The sequence below is a fragment of the Heterostelium album genome (assembly GCF_000004825.1).
Source record: "Heterostelium album PN500 unplaced genomic scaffold PPL_scaffold6, whole genome shotgun sequence".
Taxonomy (NCBI): Eukaryota; Evosea; class Eumycetozoa; order Acytosteliales; family Acytosteliaceae; genus Heterostelium; species Heterostelium album.
Window position 1 is genome coordinate 1,748,745 of NW_008805068.1, and position 20,048 is coordinate 1,768,792.

Consider the following 20,048-nt stretch of genomic DNA (forward strand, 5'->3'; position numbering starts at 1 on the left):
CGATCTTTTTTTCACATATTTATTCATTAATTTTAACATTTTAATTTTTCAATCATATAACAATATTCTATATATTAGTTAATTATTTATTTGTTTGTTATTTTATTTTATTTTATTTTCTTTACAAAAGTAGATAGATATTCGAGTGCAGCTCTATGACACCAATTATTCCAACTACTACTACTACTACTACTACTAATAGATGTTGTCAAACCAAATTGTTCTTGTGTTTGTTTTGTTAGTGCCAAAATGACGCGTTCATTTGTTTTTATTTTCTGTAGAGGTAGTTTTTCGTATATTGACCTAGGGTCATGATCGTTGCTCAACATCAATATCGGTCTACCTAGGTTCTCTATGTTTTCGATGCCCCTATTGGCATCGTCATAGTAATCATCGACATTCCTATATCCAAACATTTTCACGGTGGTCAACTGATCGATTTCACGAAGTGATTTCGCTCGTTTGATATCATCAAGTGTTGTACCCACCATCTTTAGTCTTGAATCGAATTTACTGTAGTATTTCACCAATTGTCTGTGCAACACCCGATAATCTATCATCCTATTCTTAAATGTTTTCGTGTAGGAATCGTAACTCTCTCCTAAATCGACAGGATTCGAAATACAAACATGAGCAGTTATAGGTGATTCCTCTTTATATTTATATAAATAATTTAACTATTTTAATATCAATAATAATAATAATAGTTAATAATTAAAGAATAATAATATTAACAACAATAGTAAATTATAACTTACACCAATTGTACCACCTAAATAACTTCCAATATTAAATAATATAGTATTTGGATATTTTTGTTTGATGTAATCGACGGCAATTTCAAAATCATCCGTTCTGCATCCCAAACCAGTGGTGTTGGCTGTAATAGGAATGCCAGAACAACCTCTATTTATAAACACTACCGATCTAAATCCTTTGGTTTCATGTGCATATCGACAGAAATAATTAATATAAGAATCATCGTCTGAACCTCCCAAAAAACTATGATTAAAAATAACAATTGGAGTTTTATCATCACCACCAACTCCGAAATCATACCAATCCAATGCCATTGTTCCACCATCCATTTTATTAACTAAATATTCTCTTTTTGTTATTTTTTTTTTATTAATTATAATTGATAAATTATTTTAAATTATTTTAATTAACTACCTTGTTTTTAATAAACTTTTTCTTTTATATTTTATATAATCAATCATTGTTGTATATGTATTCGATAGAGAGAAAGGACGATCATATGTTGCGTCGTTAGGGACTGTCGGTAACAGTGAACTATGACCATTGTTCAAAATGATGTTATTTTTGACATTGTAAAATGGTCGGAACATTGAAGGACATTGCTCCAATATTTGAATGTTTTCCTTGTTATTTTTAAAATACAAACATACTTCCGACATTGTTTTATAACTATTTAAATCTATTTAAATTAAAAAATAATATTATTTATTTATTTATTTTGTAAATACGACTTGTTTTAAGGTTTCTCAAAAAATATTTATAGAAGAAACCTTTCAACAAGTTCACTACATAGTGGTTATGGTGCTGCTGGTGCTGCTGGTGGTCAGACAATTCAATTGAAACTGAAAATTAAATCAAATAATACTTTATAGGCTGAACTACCGGCAATTACATATTATAGTAAATTCCATTTTCGATTGTTCGCCATAAAACACCAACAACACTTTTTCTAATACGTTCGTTTAAATTGCTGATATTTTGTTGGGTTTGTTTGTCTGTGTGTTTCCATTTTCAGTTAGATTTGACTTCACTTTCAAAAAAGCAGTCGTAGTAATACCATACAATTATGTTAAAATTTGTTGTAGTTTCTCGCCTTTTATGGTCAGTTTATCAAATTAAATATTTGTAGAGTTGTCCAATCAATTGTCAATAGGTATACTTATTTTGAAAATGTTGTTGGTTAATCTTTCTTCTAATTTACAAATACTTGGTATGGTCAACTGCTGACTCTATGAACATATTACTTCTTCCTCTTTTTTTTCCTCTCCCCATGAATTACTTTTAATAAGATAATGGGTGACTAGTTATTTGGTATTAAGAGTAAAGTTTTTTTTTTTTTTTTTTCCAAGTGTGGTAACAAAAGTTATATATGGGAAATTTTTAAAAATAAATACCAGGTTATGATATTAGTAGTTTAAATATGTAAATTTCCAAGTTCGTAAATATAAATATTACTATTGTCTTAATATACTTCGAAATTTAAATTCATGATCTTGTGAAATCTACTTTCTTTTTCCAAAATTCAATCCAATGAATGTCATTTAGTTGATCAAATTTTCCAATTTAAGAAGTATTACTTATAATAATTCATAATAGTAATTATTTCTATATTTTAAATAGCAACATATTCAAGATATTATTTTTATGACAGCCGTTAATAATCTTTATATATCATTAAATCTATCTTTCTTGTTTAATTAATGCATTACAGCTATCTATTCTTAAAATCATTTTTTCATATTCTATTGGTTTGTTACATTTAAAAAGATTCATTTTTTTTATTTATTAATTTTACATTTTACAGATATCATATTTTTGTCAAGTTTTGCAGTTTTGTCGTTGTGATAAATATTCTTTGTTGTCATTATCTTTTTATAAAAGTCGATATGTATTCGACTGCAGCACGGTGACACCAATTCTCCCAACGATTCCTATTGGAAATGAAACCCATGTGTCCACCTCTTTTTGTGAGTGCCATTATAATGTTTTCATTTGACTTAATTTTTTTGAATGGTATCAGTTGGTACGGAGATATTATGTCGTCTTTTGCATTGAACATCAACACTGGTTTCTTTAGTTTCTCCAAATTCTGTGTACATTTATTGGTGTCTTCATAGTAGGCATCGGAATTTTTGTATCCAAACATCTTTACGATCGTCAACTGATCAATTTCGCGAAGTGATTTTGCTCTTTGGATATCCTCAATAGTTGTACCAAACTTTTTCAATCTATCACCATACTTTGTGTAATATTTTACCAACAATTTATGTATTCCACGATAGAAATAGAATGAGTGGAAAGGATTATCTGTAAAAGTATCGGAGCTTGCTCCAACATCAATTGGATATGATATACAGACATATGCAGTAATTGGTGATTTTTCATTATGTTTATATAGATGGTTTAGCTTTTTTTGTTATTCACGTTAATATACGATTTATTTTTATATTCATTATTTTTTACTTACATTCATCATTGATCCAGAACAATGACCAACTAAAAACAATGGTGCACTTGGATATTTTTCTTTAATATGATCAATTATCATCTCTAAATCATCGATCCTACTTCCGGATCCACAGGTATCAGCAGTCACTGGTGTACCTGAACAACCTCTATTCACAAATACCGCCGATCTAAATCCTTTTGTATCGTAAGCATATTTACCAAAGTACTTAATGTACGGTTCATTAGTACCTCCCACCAAGCTATGACTAAAAATAATGATAGGTGTATCATCTTTAAAATTTACACCAAAGTCAAACCAATCCAATGATACAGTTCCACCATCTTTTTTATTTACCAATAGCTCTCTAAAAATTATTTAAATAATTTAGTTAGTTAATCAATTGTTAATTGTTTTTATTTATTAGTTTGTTAATTAATTACCTATCAATTTTTAATTGTAATTTGTTTCTTCTATACATAATAAAGTCAGTCATTGAATATGGATTGGATAATAAGAATGGAGGATCATAGGTTGCTTCATTCGATATAGTAGGTTGTAAGGAATCAACATCATGATTTACAATGATTTCATTTTTTACATTGTAAAATGGCTGGAATAAAGATGGGCATTGCTCCAATCTTTTTATGTTTTCTTTACCATATTTAAAATACAAAGCTATCTCTGACATTTTCTTATAAACTATTTTATCAATAATATAAAATATATATATTTTGTTTTCTTTTATACAATTTTGTTAGATTTCCAGCTAGTGAAATCCATTCTTTTAAATAAAACAAATTTTAAGAACCCATTGAATTTGTGGAATCATAAATTATAAAATATCATTACGTAATTACACACTGAGTCTTTAATAGATTTATTTCATAGCCGATTCATTTCCTTTGGCATTCCAATCGACTCACAATAATCAAATTTACTTAGCAATATTATATTGCTCAGGGTAAAAGTAACACAATCTTAAAAGAAAGCCAGACATAAATTTGTATGAAACAAAATGGTAACAATTTCACTCCACTTTGGAATAGTTTACCTTCTTCATAAACTTCAATTGGGTATAGATAGTAGTGCAGTGCTCTCCTATCACTTCAATGTTATATTCCAATTAAATAACAATGTCGATAGAGTATTGGGATACATAAATTTACAACTTTAAAAGTGTTGGGGGAATATACATACATAATAAAAAGATTTTAAATAAAAAAATCCAACAAAAAAACAAATCATTGGTAATTTTTCACCAAAGTAAAATGTAACACTCCCAATAACACATGTATTATTAATATACGTAATTAAACACACCATATTTATATTTATAATAATAATAATTATTAATTATATTCACCTTATAAAGTAAAATTGTTGTTTTTTTTAAATCAAAAAATCAAGCTTTACACTTTTTTTATTCAATCATCACAATAAGTGTACGATTTATTATAACCAACACACACACACACACTGATCAATTATAATCAATTAAAATTATCAATCTTTAATCTTAAAAATAATGATTTTTAAAAAGAAAAAGATATATTTCTAAGATCTTAGAAATTTTAATGTTCAATTAAGGGATATCTAAAAATTGATTTAAAATTTGTTTGTTTTTTTTGTTATTGATTAAATTAAATTTATCAAATATTCAAACTTAATGTCGAATGTATTTTTGATGTAACAAAATTTTGTTTTGTACAGTATATCATGGTCGTTATGAGTTTATTTACAATGTAAAGAAATAAATATAAATATAAATATAAAAATGTATAAATAAGGTGGTACTATTCTATTATTATTAAATTTTTTTGACAAATGTTGATAAATATTCTAAAGCAGCTTTGTGACACCAATTCTCCCAATTGTTTTTACGTGAAATGAAACCCAAGTGTCCACCTCTTCTTGTAAGAGCTAGAATGATGTTGTCGTTGCTTTTTATTTTGTGTATCGGCAGATTTTGATATGGTGACATTACATCGTCTTTAGAGTTGAAAATCAGCATTGGTTTGTTTAGTTTTTCCATGTGTTGGGTACAGTTGCTTGCATCATCGTAGTATTCTTCTACATTCTTGTATCCAAACATCTTTGTTGTGATTAGCTGATCTATTTCCCTAACTGATTTCGCACGCTTGACATCTTCAATTGTACACCCAAAATTCTTTAACCTATCACCATATTTGCTGTAATGTTTTACCATAAACTTGTGTAATTCGATATAAAAAAAATATTTATGAAATGTAGTGGATGTAAATGAATCGCTACTCATCCCAACATTCACTGGTGGTGAAATACAAACGTATGCTGTTATTGGTGTTTGTCCATCTCTCTTTAATAAATGATTTAACTATTTAGATTGTAGATTGTAAATTAATTAAATTTCAATAGCAGGTTGTTTTATTAATTTCTGTACATACTCCAACCATAGAACCAATACAATGTCCAACACTAAATAGCGGTGCTTTTGGATATTTTTGTTGTATATATTCTAGTGCCATTTCAAAATCATCTATCCTACTCCCTGATCCACCTATATCTGAAGTTATAGGTGTGCCTGAACACCCTCTGTTTATAAACACTACTGATCTAAATCCTTTTGTTTCATATGCATATTTTCCAAGATATTTAATGTATGGTTCATTCGATCCTCCCAATAGACTATGACTAAATATAATTATAGGTGTTTCATCATTAAATCTTACACCAAAATCATACCAATCTAAAGATACTGTTCCACCATCTATTTTATTTACCAATAATTCTCTGTTTTTTTTGTTAAATTTTTTAAAATAACTAAATGTCAATTATCCTGTTTCTATTATTTTATTCTAGTTTGTTTTTTGTTTTTATCTTACCTATTTGATCTTAATTGTATTTTATTTTTTCTAAACATTATATAATTTGTCATTGAATATGGATTGGAGAGAAGAAATGGAGGATCGTAGGTAGCATTATTCGCAACTGTAGGCAGTAACGAATTCTCATCACCATGCAAAATGATTTCATTATTTATATTGTATATGGGCTGGAATAAAGATGGACATTGTTCCAATCTCTTAATATTTTCTTTATTATATTTAAAATACAATGATATTTCCGACATTAATTGAAAGTTAGTTTTGTAGTTGAACTTTTGTTCTAGAAAAAGAAATCCATTAAAATTTTGAAATCATAAATTAATAATAGTTAATATAAAAACTACCAATATAATTACTTAAATCATAAAAATTATTTATTTTCCAATAAAATTAATATTTTAAATCTATGAGCTATGCCAACTGCTATTGAGACTGTATATTTAAATTGTCAACTACACACATCATACATTTAAGAATGACAAATATTTGGTGGAGTCCACGCCTACCATTGTTTTATTCTCAAAATTGTCTAATATTAAAATGTTGAAGATTATAAGAGTTCTAACATATATTTTAAAGAATGTCTCTATGTCATAAAATTTTATGAATTTATAGATAGAGGTATTGGGAGAATATTAAATTTTCTCTTATCAATACAACTCCTATGCCAACAGCATGATAAGCAATAAACTTAATCAAGCACTTTATATGTGCATTAACATTTTGGTATTGTATTTTTAAAAGATTCACGCTTTTTTCACTATTTTAAAAGTTTACTCTTTGGTCCACTCACAACATCCAGCTAGCTTTTAAAAATCTCAAAATTCAAAAAATCTCACACCAATTGTTATCACTTTTTCATAATCAACCCCTTTCCATTCATGATTTGTGTTTGTTTTTAAAAGTAGAACAATAATAAAAAAACAATATTGAAAAACCAAAAACAAAAATTAAATTATTTTATTTTTTTCAGTAACTTTAAAATATCCAACTATTCTCTGTTTGATTAATATTTATTTGTTTGTTCTTTTCAACAACAACAATATACTCATAGTATTATATTGTTTTTTTTTGTATGATAGGATTATTGAGTGTAGATATAATATATACTCATTCAATAACATAATATATTATATTGTTTTGTTTTTTTTTTCTTTATTGTTAATAGTTATTTAATTTTTTTTTCAAAATTGTTTACAATATCAATATCTATTGGATTGTTTAAAAAGGTGTAGGGAATTCTTTTACTATTTTCAGAATGTTTAAAAAACAAACGTCTAAACTACAATAGAATAGCCTATATTTTCATGCAAAAAGTTATCTTTTATAAAATATACAACCCATAGCTTGACATGTCAATTATCTTTTTTAATAGATATCTATATTGAGCAGGTGACCACTTTATTTTTGAACTTAAGCTCGTTTTAAAGACAACTTGAACCTATTTCTTTCAAGTGTTAATTACTTTATTTACGCATCCAGAATGTATTAATAATTATATAAAAAGAAATCTATTAATGGATCATCCAATTCCAACAATATTAAACGATAACAATAAATCAATTTATCAACATACGCACATTATCAATATACATCTAGTCAGTGACTTGGACCAAAAAATGATCTCTTGATTATCCAACAATGGTAAAAACAAAAAAAAAGAATTTAAAGATATCATTTTGATTTAATTAGACATTTTTTTATTATTGTTTATCTAACAAAAACCATTTATCAATACAAGCATATACGTTTGTTAACAGAGACTTACTCCCAATAAACAAATCAAACCAATAATTAATCTAATGAATGTTTAATGTTCAAATATTTTTAAAATGGGCTCAAACAAACCTATATAGATATTTTATTTTAATTTCAAATAATTGAAGAATTTTACTGTGTTTCCTTTAAAATTTTCTATAATTATCTAAAAAATATATATAAAATTATTAATATTGTGTAAAATATATTTAAACTATCCTTCACATTCAAATATATATATTACACAATATTAAATATATTTATATATATATTTGAATGTGAAGGATAATTGCACGATTGTGTTTTACAATATTGTCTTTATTAAAAAAAAAAAAAAAAAAAAAAAAAAAAAAAAAAAAAAATGTTAATAATGCGCGCATTTAGGTATTTATAGTACAAAATTTATATCAAGAATGGGAATCGAACCCATGACCCAAACCGTGTTAAGGTTTTGTGATAAACCAACTACACCATCCTGACTTTACATGTAAAAAAACTTCCAAATATCTTTTTTAGAAATTTTCATATTTTTAAAAATTCCTCACATTTCTGGTCATCGATAAAGTTCTGAAACTTTACTGTTTTTATATATTATTCCTTCTTATTTTATATCGGACAACAAGTACAGGTATAAACTATATTTGGATATAAATACTACAGGTAAATTTTACAAATCTATGATTTAGTTTTGCAAAATCATTATAATCTAACTAATTGATTAGCGTAAATTTGAACAAAAAAGGGTGAGAATCAAACAACCTTTTTATGTAAATCGATCTTGAATGATTTTTCTTAAAATATTCTTTGAATGATAAAAAAATCAAATCTTAAATTTAATTATCAACCAAAAAGAAGAACAAAAAATGATTTGTTATTAAATTTAATTTTGATCAATTTATTTCTATATATATATATTTGTATTTTAATTATATAACAATGAATAACAATAATAGTAGTGTAAATAATAATGATTTATTTAAATCGATTGTATTTTATTTAATAGGTGTACCAATTGGAGAACAAAACAAAATAAAGACACTCCTCAAGAAATGCGGAGGTAGTATTGCTCTTCAGGTTAATAAATCCGTTCATTATCTGATCACCACAACAGAGGAAGTAGAGAAAGCAAGCTACAAGATAAAGGGTGCCACCAAGCTTTGTGATGAAGGTGAACTCCGTCTAGTATCCACCCAATATATCACCGATTGTGTCGAGGCCAATCGACTTCTCTCTGACGACCGCTATCAACTCTACAAAAGTAAAGTACTTCACTCACAAAAATTTAAGTTTTCAAACAGTGGTAGTGGAGGTACTGGAAAAAAAGGTGGTCAATCATCAACTTCCACCAACCAAAAACAACAACAACAACAAAAACAATGTTTTAATATCTTAGAATTATTATCAAATTCTAAAAAGAAATCAACAACAACAACAACAACAACAAGATGAACAATTTGAGATATCTGATAGATCTATCAGATTGTTCATCTCATCAACTTTTACCGATATGAAAGAGGAGCGTGAGTTGTTGGTAGGTCATCTGATGGCAGAGTTACATGCATTCTGTCGTGAACGTCAACTTGACTTTTCATTCGTTGATCTGCGTTGGGGTATCACCAGAGAGCAGACTCAACGACTAAACTCAATCACCACCTGTTTGAACGAGGTGGCTGTCTGTACACATTTCCTGTCTTTGCTTGGTGATCGCTATGGTTGGTGTGAAGGTGAACTCTACGATTCCGCCTTTAAGAGTGCACAGCTGACTCGTCCATGGATGAACAGCTATCACGGACACAGTGTTACCGATCTAGAGATATTACAAGCAACTAAATTCGCACCGACACCAAAATACCATTTCTTCTATGAAAAGGAATCGACACCAACTTCTAAGACCGATCGTAACAATTCTCCTACTCAGAGCAGCAACGATAATTCTCCGGGAGCGCAAGCTAAACTCCATAGTCTTAAATCAAAGATTAAAGATCACAAACTTTTGAATTCAAGCTATGGTGAATCCGATTTGAACAGTTGGATAAAGACTGTCTATAGAGATATAACAGATTCGATTGAATCTCAATATCCATTGTCAGAACAACTACAACATACTCAACAACATCAGTTGGATCTCGATATGAATATCTCTTACTTCAAACAACTTTCAAAAGTATATTTACAGTGTAATATTGCTGCTATCGATAGTTTGAATGAATACGTACAATCCAGCCAATCATCACCGTTGTTGGTAGTCGGTGAGAGTGGTGTAGGTAAATCGACACACATCGGTCACTGGTTAATTAATGAATTGGATAAGCGAGTCGATGTCAATAAGACATTCGTAGTTGCCATAGTGGTTGGATTGTCACCAAAGAGCTATCAGCCATACGAAGTTCTAAAGTCAACATTTGAAATTATCAAAGCTGCCACTGCCAGTCAGGTGCCTATCCCTGACGATCCTGCTCTCCTGAAAGAAGACATTGATTTCTGGTTCAGTGTTGCCACACGTGATAATCGCAAGTTCATTTGGATCATCGATGGTATCGATCGTTTCGAGAAGCCATTCAATCTCGACTCGATCCTACCGCGTCAACTGGCCGGCAGTTCCATCAAGATAATCCTATCCACCACACTCTCCAACCAGACAGAGACAACCAGAATTCTAAACAATCTCTATCGACAAACCATAGCTGTTCCAGTTGTTAAATTCATCAACGCCGATATGAGAAGTGAATTCTCTTCAATGTACCTCTCGGTGGTCGGAAAGAGCCTGGACAACAAACAACTAGAGAAACTTGCCAAGCTCGATCAAACACCTCTGTTCCTATCGATGGTTCTAAATGAATTGATTACCACTGCAACATTTGAGACGATCGACGACAAGTTGAATACTATGCTTAGATGTGTTACTTTGGATCAGTTGTTCCAATCAATTGTCAATCGTTGGAAATCCGATGCACTCTATCCCGACAACCTCGTACAAGACACACTAAGTCTGCTGCATCACAGTAACTTTGGATTGTACGAAGAGGAACTAATGTCAATGCTACAACTGACCAATAGTTCTGGATTCATTTCGGCAGCAAGAGGAATACTCTCGATGGATGGACGTAGTAACTTCCTCGGCTTACACTCACAGCCACTACGTGATGCCGTTCAAAAAAACGTAGTCGTTTCCTCATCGAAATCAAAGTATCTTGGCTTACTATGTAGCTATTTCAACAGTCAAGATTGTCCTGCTTCACCAAAGCGTAGAGTTCAACTGCTACCTCGTTATCTCAAGGCAAACAACGATGCCAAATCTCTAGAGAAGTTCCTACTCAATCTACAATACCTCTCGCTGTTGGTCGGTGAATATGGAAACGCTGGATTGTTAGAACTCTGGCAATTTATTGGTACCGATAAGAAGCAGATTATTCATCTCTACCGAACGGAATTCAGTAGATACACCGCACCTCTACAAGAACAGGCAGAGACCACCAGAGTTCTCGGACTTTTCTTTGAGTATCTTTCGTTCTACGACGATGCATGGACTATCATTGACACTGCCAAAGACTATCACATCCAACTCAACGGTGAAGTCAGTCTCAATGTTCAACTCGACATTGAAACACTCTCAACCATCACATTGAAACAATCTAAACTTGAAACATCAACCTATTTATCTGAGAAAGCATTAGCCATTTCAGAGAATATATTTGTAAGTAATCATAAATAATAATTGGATAGATTAGCAATTAGTAGTAGTAGTAGTAGCTAATAATAAGATTATCATATATATATTAGGGTGCAGATCAATATGGAACTTGTGAATCTTTATTATTGGTTGGTATTGGTTTGAAGAAACAAGCAAACTATGATCAAGCGTTAGAGTACTATGAAAGAGCAACAAAGATTATCCATAGATACTTTGGATACCAAGAGACAGCAACAGTTGGTCCACAGCTATTCAACTCAAAGCTAGCCAATCTCTATTTGAATCTCGGTGATATCTACAGAAAGAAAGCGATATTCGATCGTGCAAGTCAATATTATCAAATGACTTTGACTATTCTCAACAACATCAGAGCGAAAGATGATATCAGTTTCGCTGAACTCTACAAAGATCTCGGTCTAGTGGAGAAGAAGCTTGGTCACTACCAGAAGGCAAGCGAATACTACCTCAAAGCACTCGATATCGTAAAGAAGAACAGCGGTGAAGATCATGCAAACTACGGTCTGTATCTCTGTGATCTCGCCGATACCAAACGTAAAGAGGATCGATTCTCAGAGGCAGAGAAGATCTACAACCAAGCACTCGCCATTCTTATCGCAAAGCTTGGTCAAGACAACATAGAGGTAGCAGAGATCTACAACAATCTTGGATTGATCCGAAAGAAACTCGGTCACTATAAAGATGCAATCGAATTCTACAAGAAAGCATTGACCATCGGTGAGAATGCACTTGGTAAATCACATACCAAAGTTGGTTTCTTTATTCATAATCTTGGTGATTGCTACCGTAAGCTTGGTGACTACAAACAGTGTGAAACTCTCTTCTCGAGATCATTGTCGATCTCACAGAATCACTTTGGATTCGATCATCCAGAGGTAGCAGAGATACTCAACAGCATGGGATTGGTCTATAAGAAACAATCTAAATACCAACTCGCTGAAAAGGAATACAAACGAGCCATCGCTATTGTATCAAAATCATTAGGTTCTGATCATCCTAAACTTGGTATCTACACAAAGTAACTATTATAAATAATGATTATATGTATTATTATTATTGGTTATTAATCTTATACTATTTATAACCAGTAATCTAGCTGATGTGTATCGTAAAACTGGAAAGTTTGATGTAGCTAAATCTATGTATAATGTAAGATGATAAAGTTTTGATTTTTTTGTTTAAAATTAAATTGTATTTTAATGATGTTGTATTTTATTATAATATTATAGAAAGCATTAAATATTATCGAGAAATCACTTGGTAATAAACACTCTGAATACGCAGAGGTGTTGTATGGTCTTGGTTTGTTGAATCTAGGACTACAACAATTTGATAAAGCAATCGAGTATATCGATAGTGCCATAGCTATCACTCGTGCTGACCTTGGCGATAGACATCCAAAGGTTGGAATCTTCTTGAACTCACTCTGTGAAGTCAAGATTGCAAGAGAGAAATCAAATCAACCACAAATAACAATCAATAGCAATGACAATGACAACTATAATAACTACAATAATTACAACAACTACAATAATACTACAAATAATAGTAGTAGTAAATCAATTGTAACACCAACCAAAACAATTGAACCATTCAATATCGAACAAATAAGATCAACTTACGAATTGGCATATAGTATTCTGGTGGAGGATCTTGGTGCTGGACATCCAGAGATTGCTGATATCTGGACGAATCGTGCAGAGTTGGAGTTCCAGTATGGTAGTCACCAACGCTCCAAAGAATATTTCATCAAAGCACTCGATATCATTAAGGAGGTGTTTGGTACTGAGCATGCAAAGTACACTTCAATCTCTGATCGTATCCGTTATTTCACTGGCGATGTCATTGAGACACCTGCACCGACCATCGAAGAAGCACAAGTACCAGAGGTCAGTCTGGAGTCTGCTCACCAACTGGAACTCCAAAAGCAACAAATGCAGAAAAAGTTTGATCCATATGATATCAGCTTGATCATGTCCACCCTGAAAATCACTGAAGATGTAGCCATCAAATTGATGAGACAGGCCAATGGTGATATTGTCAATGCAATTCTAGCCTATAACCCATAATAATAATAATAATAGTTCATTCGAACTATATACTCTATATAATAATAATATAGTGTAATACCTGTATGAAATAAATAAACTATAGTTTTTTTTTTTTTTTATTAAACGCTTGAATGATCGATATAAATTGAATGGAAATAAACAGGATCGGTCAATGGTGTCAAGAAATAAAAGAATCCAATCAATCCTAGTACAAAACTAAATGTAAGAACTAGTGAGATATTCATATATGAATAGGCGTTAGTATGTTTGGTTTAGTGAAGAGATGCAACAGTGCTAGTTACCTTTGGAGTGTGAGTGATCAGAGATGTCTTGGAATCTCGGCAGTCCCATCATATTACAAAAACTATGAACCAAGACACACGATACAATATTACCAGTACGCATGAATATCAGTGCTGAATACATTCCAAACAAACTTGTATAAGCTACCTGTAACACTATATTCATTTTTGATTTGAATTTGATTCGATTCAATTCGATTCGATTCGATTCGATTTTGATTAGTTTAGTTTATGCATTGTTGATGTTCATCATTATTATTATTATTATGTTTATATTAACTTACAACTTGTTACTATTCTATTAATATTATCGGAACGTCTCTTTCTAAGTGGATAGATATGATGGAGATGTGAAAGACCAAAGAGTAATGGTGAGAACAAAATGATGTTGGTTGAACTGAATCCTGCAAAGTAAAGAATCGGACAAATAGAGGAACGATAGACAACCTCTTCAACAATAGGTCCAATTACATAGTTTCTTAGCCAACGCAAGTCAATGTCGCCTAAAGAAATGAATTCATCGACCACACCATAGTCAAGATAAAACATTACCAACGGTCCAAAAAATAGGATCAAAGTTAAAAGAAACGGTAAAATAATACCCCACCCAAATGATTTATTATTAATTCCTACTATCTGTAAGAATATATCTATTTTCTGAATTCACATTTATAATTAATATATATATATATATTGTCATGATGTTTTGTAAAATTGTTGTTTGAAATGATTGCTTACCTGTGGTGAATTAGGAATGATATAATATACAATGGCATATGAAATGATAGAGGTAATAATGACACTCTGTGATCTTCGCTTTATGACTTCAGGATCATCTCTGTCGCCCGATGAAAAAACATACAGACCACCGACAAACAACACAGAGAGTAATGTTGATATACCGATAGCTGTTAGTCCATTCAACTGTGGATATAGCTCAATAGTCATGAAAATTAACTTTTATTAATTAAACAAATAAATATAAAATATTATTATTTTTTGGATATGAATGTTAATGAATAAATATTCTCCAAAATCTGCCCTTTACTTTTTTTGTTAATTTTAATAATAATAAAAAAATAGATCCCCACTCCCAGACCCAAAAAGATTTTTTTATTTTCTTTTATTTTGAAATTTGTCCTGAAACCTTTGCATAAAACAAAAAGACTTTTGTTAAATTCGATCATTTTTATATCTCTATCTATTTTATTATTATTTAAAATATATATAAATCAATTTCAATTAGCAATGATTGAAAATAGAACAACAATAAATGCGATTATTAATTAAATCTGTTACTTTTCTTGTTTTATAATAATGTTTTAGAACATGTTATATATATAGAGAGTAATGTTGGGGTATTCAACATTCATATCATTGATTGATTGTTTATCATTGGGATGTGAGATTTAGATCTAAAGCTCATTTAAAAAACTTTAAAGAATCAAAACAACCACAAACAAACATATAACACTGACACTTTATACAAACAGAACAATCAATAGTAAAAAATGATGTTTTCATTGTGTTAAAAAGAAAGAGAAATAGTAGGTTGAAACAATCAAATTTAATGAAAAAATAAAGTTGTGGTGCCACAACACACACATTTAGTCAATCACAATCATTTTTATATTTTCACCCTCATTTTTGTGTTTAGAAGTGGTGGTTTTTCTGTTTGATATGTTGACATTGATCGAGATTTACCTGACTAATTCTACCATTTCACTTTTAAATATAATGGGTGTCCTTTTTAATTTAAAATTATTTATTTGTAACTTTCACACAACTAACCTTGTTTGAAACAAATAAAACAAATAACACATCAAAAAAAAAAAAAAATTTACTAAACTTCTCCTTTTGACTCAATTCCAACCAGTTTACTTCATTCCACATTAAACTGTTTAAATATTTTATCTATCTTTATCTATCTATATCTATATAACTTCAAATATGTATATAAAATTTTATTTTTTTCCAATATTAATAATATTGACGACTTTTTACAATGTGGCTAGAGCAGATGTGCTTTGGCCAGCCACTTTTTATAGAGAGAGATATTATTTCTCCAATGGATATATGGATGTAAAAAAACAAACTCCAGGCTATGAATATCTACCGAATATTGTGAACAATGAATTAGATCTAATTGGCTATCCAGTTTTGAATGATTCTACAACTCGCCGTTTACCTACCGTTTCAAAATATAGTGACTTTGAATTTATCTGGAACGGAACCGTACCAAGTCCACTCTGTATAATCGAATCCAATTTCACTCTCAGTGAAACCACTGTTCAAGTAACTGCCGAAAAGAATATGTCAACCTATCTCTACCAACAAGCCAATTTCTTTCCACCCGAAGACTTAAGTTGTCAATATGTCAATAGACCAACTTTTTGTTTACAAATTAATACTAATTGGACATTCTCTGTATGTATATAAAATTATTATTTTTTTAACCAAAAATAAATTATTAATTTTAATTTAGGAAACTTCACAAGTTGAGTTTTCAACTGCAGATAATCTCTGGCTATTCCTAGATAATCAATTGATATTTGATAATGGTGGCTATACAAATGGTCAACAACAATATTTTTCACTAGATTTTGAATCAGGTAAATATAGTTGGTCATTCAATGACACACAGGTGCTTTACAGTTTTGATGCATCTCAATTTTATAATGTAAGTTGAAATAATTTTATTTTATTTTATTTTATTTTTTGATATATGTCTTTTTTTTATTTTATAATTTTAACAATATTTTTTTAATTCTAATTAGAAATTAACAAAATTGGATATATATCACTGCAAGTTTATTGTTAATGAAACACTATCATTCTCCATTGTGAATTCGACTGCAACCATTAAACCAACACCTACCCCAACATCCAATCCAACACCTACCCCAACATCAGAGATTGGTGAATGTGATAGATCACCACAACCTTTCAAATGTAAGAAAGGACCAGTGATTGCTGTCGCTATAGTGGGCGCTGCTGTTGCCGCTGCCGCTATTGGTGCAGCTGCCTTCTTCGCCAAGAAAAAGTTTGAGCAGATCAATGTACCATCAGGTAACGCAATGGGCAATGTTCAAAACAACCCATTATTCGTTCACAGTAACTCAACAATCGATAATATAATGTACGAACCAAAAAATTAACAAATGTCAACAAAATAATTTGACTTAATTAAAATAAATTTATTTTTATGATTTACAAACAACAATAATTAATTTATTTTTATTGAAAATCATGTTTCTTTCAAAAATATTATTATTATTTTATTTATTTAGTATTGCCTGTAGATTATTCAAAATTTGACGATTTGTAGAGCGATCAATCATTATATTTTTGTTTTATTCAAACAAATATTTTGTTTAAACCATATGATCAGAATTCTTCTGAACCTATTATTCCAAACATTCCTTTAAAAAATATAAAAGAATCAATTCCAATTTATAATGAAAAAATTGCAACCTATTTAAATTGTCTATTCGAATGCGCACAACGCTGTCGTTGCCTACATCAGTCGTGTGCTCTCACCGATCTGGTCAGAGGTATTGATCGATGCCAGCAACTCACACTGTCCATGGTCCGCAATCCAACTGAAAACCATTCAATCGCACCTCGTCAACCTCTTGTTGTTCTTGGAGAACTCGAATCTTGTACAAAAGAACGAATCTGACATTCCAATCTCAAAGAAAGCAATCAATGAACAATCAACTGATGAAGATGCATTAAAGGTAAGTAGTTACAATTTACAAAGATCAAAATAATCATTTAGTTACTAACTTATTCTATCTTTAATAATAATAATAATAATAATAATAATTTTATACAGAATTAAAAGAGAAATCTATTGGGTATTAAGAAATTAATTCAAAAGTCATTACAAGTCATCAATTTATTCATGATTCTCATACAATTTAACTTTCAACAAATCTTTGAAGGATTGGAAGGGTATGTTTTATAAAACAACAACAACAACAACAACAACAACAACAACAACAACAACAACAACAACAACAAAAACAATATAGTTAGCTATGTATTTGTTTATATTATTAATATACTTATTATCATTTACAACTTACTATTTAGTTTGAGTCATGACGATAAACAAAAGATGTATCAATTTAAATTTAAAGACTATGTTCAAAATCAAATAGATTTGTCACCATCAAAGAATGTACCATCATTATTTGATTGTATCTTGTATGAAGTTATTGAATTCATTGAATATTCAAGTAAGTTGTAAAAAAGTATTTAATTAATCATTCTCAACAGACACAGACCTCGGTGGCACGACGACGCACTCTGACTGATCCGTCCGTTGCACGACCAGGTCAAGATCGACTATTGGACACTGCTCGATCAGTACCGTGAGATCATCGAAGATCAAAACACATCGATCGAATCGAAAGAACCTACATGGCGAACAAACACCGAGCGTGACTATCTCATTTCCATCTTTATCACTCTGATCGAGACCATGTTGAAGTTATTCCCACCACAATCTGTTGAGCGACATGTCTTTAACACCAAGTTAATAACCATTGTTTCAATTTTTTATTTATTTGAAAGTAAGCTTTGTGTATGTTACTCGTTACTAATATATTATTTTTGTTTCAAAAGATATTTTAATAAAAAGACAACATTTTACTTAAGTAAAAATAAAATTGTTTTAAAAAAGAAACAAGAGATGCACTAGTGTTATTTTGCAACTATCAAAAAAATATGATGTGTCTCACATGTATTATTGATATTTATTAAATAATATTGTTTTTTTTTTTGTTTAATGGAGAACCAAATTGATTATTTTTAGATTCTAAGTTCAACAAAGATAGAATCTTGTGATTTATATGATGGTTTTTGTAGATACATAGATATTATGGAAGTCAAGATTAAATGAAAACGTCCAACGATTTGGTATAATTCTTCTTCATCCTCTTTGTTTTGAAGAGTTGGAATGAATTTTTGAATTATCAGGTTTTCATGAATAATATATTGTTCAAAACAATTATCCAATTCTTTATCCATGAAATCAAAACATTCTTGATCAGACCAATTGTTTTGTGTTTTCATAAAATAGAAACTATTCATTCTTACATCTTTTTCTCTAAGTTCCTTTTCATAAGAGAAAATATCATTGTATAGAGCAGCGATTTTTCCTGAATAATCCGATAAACTTTTCCAAAGTGGGTCAAGAAGAATATCAGGGTTTAATCTTTTCATAGTGAATAATACACCTAAAGAAAAAGTTGGTTCCATTCCCATATTTTGTCTTCGAATATTATAATATAAATTCATACTCATATCACCTTCCAATTTCTAAAAAAACCAAAAAAAAATCTATCCTTTAGTAAATTGATATATAAAGTTAAACAAATAAAATTAAATACCTTCATACACTGCCACGGAATTAAATTGTCAAAATAATCAATGAAGGAATTTCTGAAAAGATTCATCAATGGGTGTTGATCTCCAATTCTGATTTCTAGATTCTGATGAATATCAAACAAATTTCTTTCAAGTGGTGTTGGATCATCTTCAAGTTTACCCAATTTAAATATATTGATTGCTCTATTGATTATTTTAATTCCATATTCTGGTTCATTACTATCAATAAGGTCATCAAAAATCTGAGCGAAAATACAGAATTGAGTGCCTAGTACAATAGCTTGATTATCGGCTAAAGACCACATGTTTCTTGCGAAAAATGAGGTTCCTTTAAATGCTGGTCTATATTTTTCACGATTTTCATCATTTAAGATTCCAAATTTTTCCATTTTTTCAAATACTATTTCCATAGGATCATATGGATTCATTGGTAAACTCCAACCCTTTGGAATTTTATCTATTAGTTTTTGTAATGACAACATTTAGAATTCTTTTTTATTTTGGTTTGTTTCTAAACTGAAAAACATACTTCTTTTTATACTCTTTGAATAGTGGAAAATCGTTTTGTATTCTATGGCAATGTTACACAACACAAAATTCTGCTTCTTCCTGTAATTGAAAAATGAAATCCAAATTAAAAATTTAAATCTAATATAACAATTTAACAATATTTGAAAAAAAAAAAATTATTGAACCTGTTACACCTACTAAAGAATGAAATACTCATACCATTTCCACCATATTGAATATATCTCAAGG

The 20,048-nt window shown here is 29.9% G+C and overlaps 8 protein-coding genes and 1 non-coding gene across 9 annotated transcripts; 3 read left to right on the plus strand and 6 right to left on the minus strand.

The window, feature by feature from the left end:
- Positions 1–107: 107 nt before the first annotated feature.
- Positions 108–2,570, minus strand: PPL_07266 (alpha/beta hydrolase fold-1 domain-containing protein; the record flags this gene model as incomplete). Its single annotated transcript, XM_020578104.1, has 5 exons — positions 108–677; positions 759–1,107; positions 1,174–1,382; positions 1,410–1,438; positions 2,555–2,570. The coding sequence occupies 5 exons, from the start codon at positions 2,568–2,570 to the stop codon at positions 108–110; spliced, it is 1,173 nt and encodes a 390-aa protein (XP_020432552.1).
- A 53-nt stretch (positions 2,571–2,623) lies between these two features.
- On the minus strand, positions 2,624–3,896 carry PPL_07267 (alpha/beta hydrolase fold-1 domain-containing protein; the record flags this gene model as incomplete). The annotated part of the gene is made up of 3 exons (XM_020578105.1): positions 2,624–3,166; positions 3,227–3,572; positions 3,649–3,896. 3 exons carry the CDS (start codon positions 3,894–3,896, stop codon positions 2,624–2,626), a joined length of 1,137 nt encoding a protein of 378 aa, XP_020432553.1.
- A 1,119-nt stretch (positions 3,897–5,015) lies between these two features.
- PPL_07268 (alpha/beta hydrolase fold-1 domain-containing protein) lies at positions 5,016–6,122 on the minus strand (the record flags this gene model as incomplete). The annotated part of the gene is made up of 3 exons (XM_020578106.1): positions 5,016–5,543; positions 5,632–5,977; positions 6,070–6,122. 3 exons carry the CDS (start codon positions 6,120–6,122, stop codon positions 5,016–5,018), a joined length of 927 nt encoding a protein of 308 aa, XP_020432554.1.
- Positions 6,123–8,235: 2,113 nt separating this feature from the next.
- Positions 8,236–8,310, minus strand: PPL_07269. Its single transcript has one exon. It is a non-coding gene; the product is annotated as a tRNA-Val (tRNA).
- Positions 8,311–8,766: 456 nt separating this feature from the next.
- On the plus strand, positions 8,767–9,279 carry PPL_07270 (BRCT domain-containing protein; the record flags this gene model as incomplete). The annotated part of the gene is made up of 1 exon (XM_020578107.1): positions 8,767–9,279. One exon carries the CDS (start codon positions 8,767–8,769, stop codon positions 9,277–9,279), a length of 513 nt encoding a protein of 170 aa, XP_020432555.1.
- A 58-nt stretch (positions 9,280–9,337) lies between these two features.
- On the plus strand, positions 9,338–13,608 carry PPL_07271 (uncharacterized protein; the record flags this gene model as incomplete). The annotated part of the gene is made up of 4 exons (XM_020578108.1): positions 9,338–11,524; positions 11,611–12,557; positions 12,628–12,688; positions 12,769–13,608. 4 exons carry the CDS (start codon positions 9,338–9,340, stop codon positions 13,606–13,608), a joined length of 4,035 nt encoding a protein of 1,344 aa, XP_020432556.1.
- Positions 13,609–14,162: 554 nt separating this feature from the next.
- On the minus strand, positions 14,163–15,517 carry PPL_07272 (CPBP family intramembrane glutamic endopeptidase; the record flags this gene model as incomplete). The annotated part of the gene is made up of 3 exons (XM_020578109.1): positions 14,163–14,395; positions 14,759–14,849; positions 15,512–15,517. The coding sequence occupies 3 exons, from the start codon at positions 15,515–15,517 to the stop codon at positions 14,163–14,165; spliced, it is 330 nt and encodes a 109-aa protein (XP_020432557.1).
- A 325-nt stretch (positions 15,518–15,842) lies between these two features.
- Positions 15,843–18,502, plus strand: PPL_07273 (uncharacterized protein; the record flags this gene model as incomplete). Its single annotated transcript, XM_020578110.1, has 8 exons — positions 15,843–16,319; positions 16,378–16,572; positions 16,670–17,006; positions 17,333–17,439; positions 17,564–17,632; positions 17,776–17,849; positions 17,991–18,136; positions 18,474–18,502. 8 exons carry the CDS (start codon positions 15,843–15,845, stop codon positions 18,500–18,502), a joined length of 1,434 nt encoding a protein of 477 aa, XP_020432558.1.
- A 208-nt stretch (positions 18,503–18,710) lies between these two features.
- Positions 18,711–19,678, minus strand: PPL_07274 (uncharacterized protein; the record flags this gene model as incomplete). The annotated part of the gene is made up of 2 exons (XM_020578111.1): positions 18,711–19,220; positions 19,292–19,678. The coding sequence occupies 2 exons, from the start codon at positions 19,676–19,678 to the stop codon at positions 18,711–18,713; spliced, it is 897 nt and encodes a 298-aa protein (XP_020432559.1).
- Between the last annotated feature and the right edge of the window lie 370 nt (positions 19,679–20,048).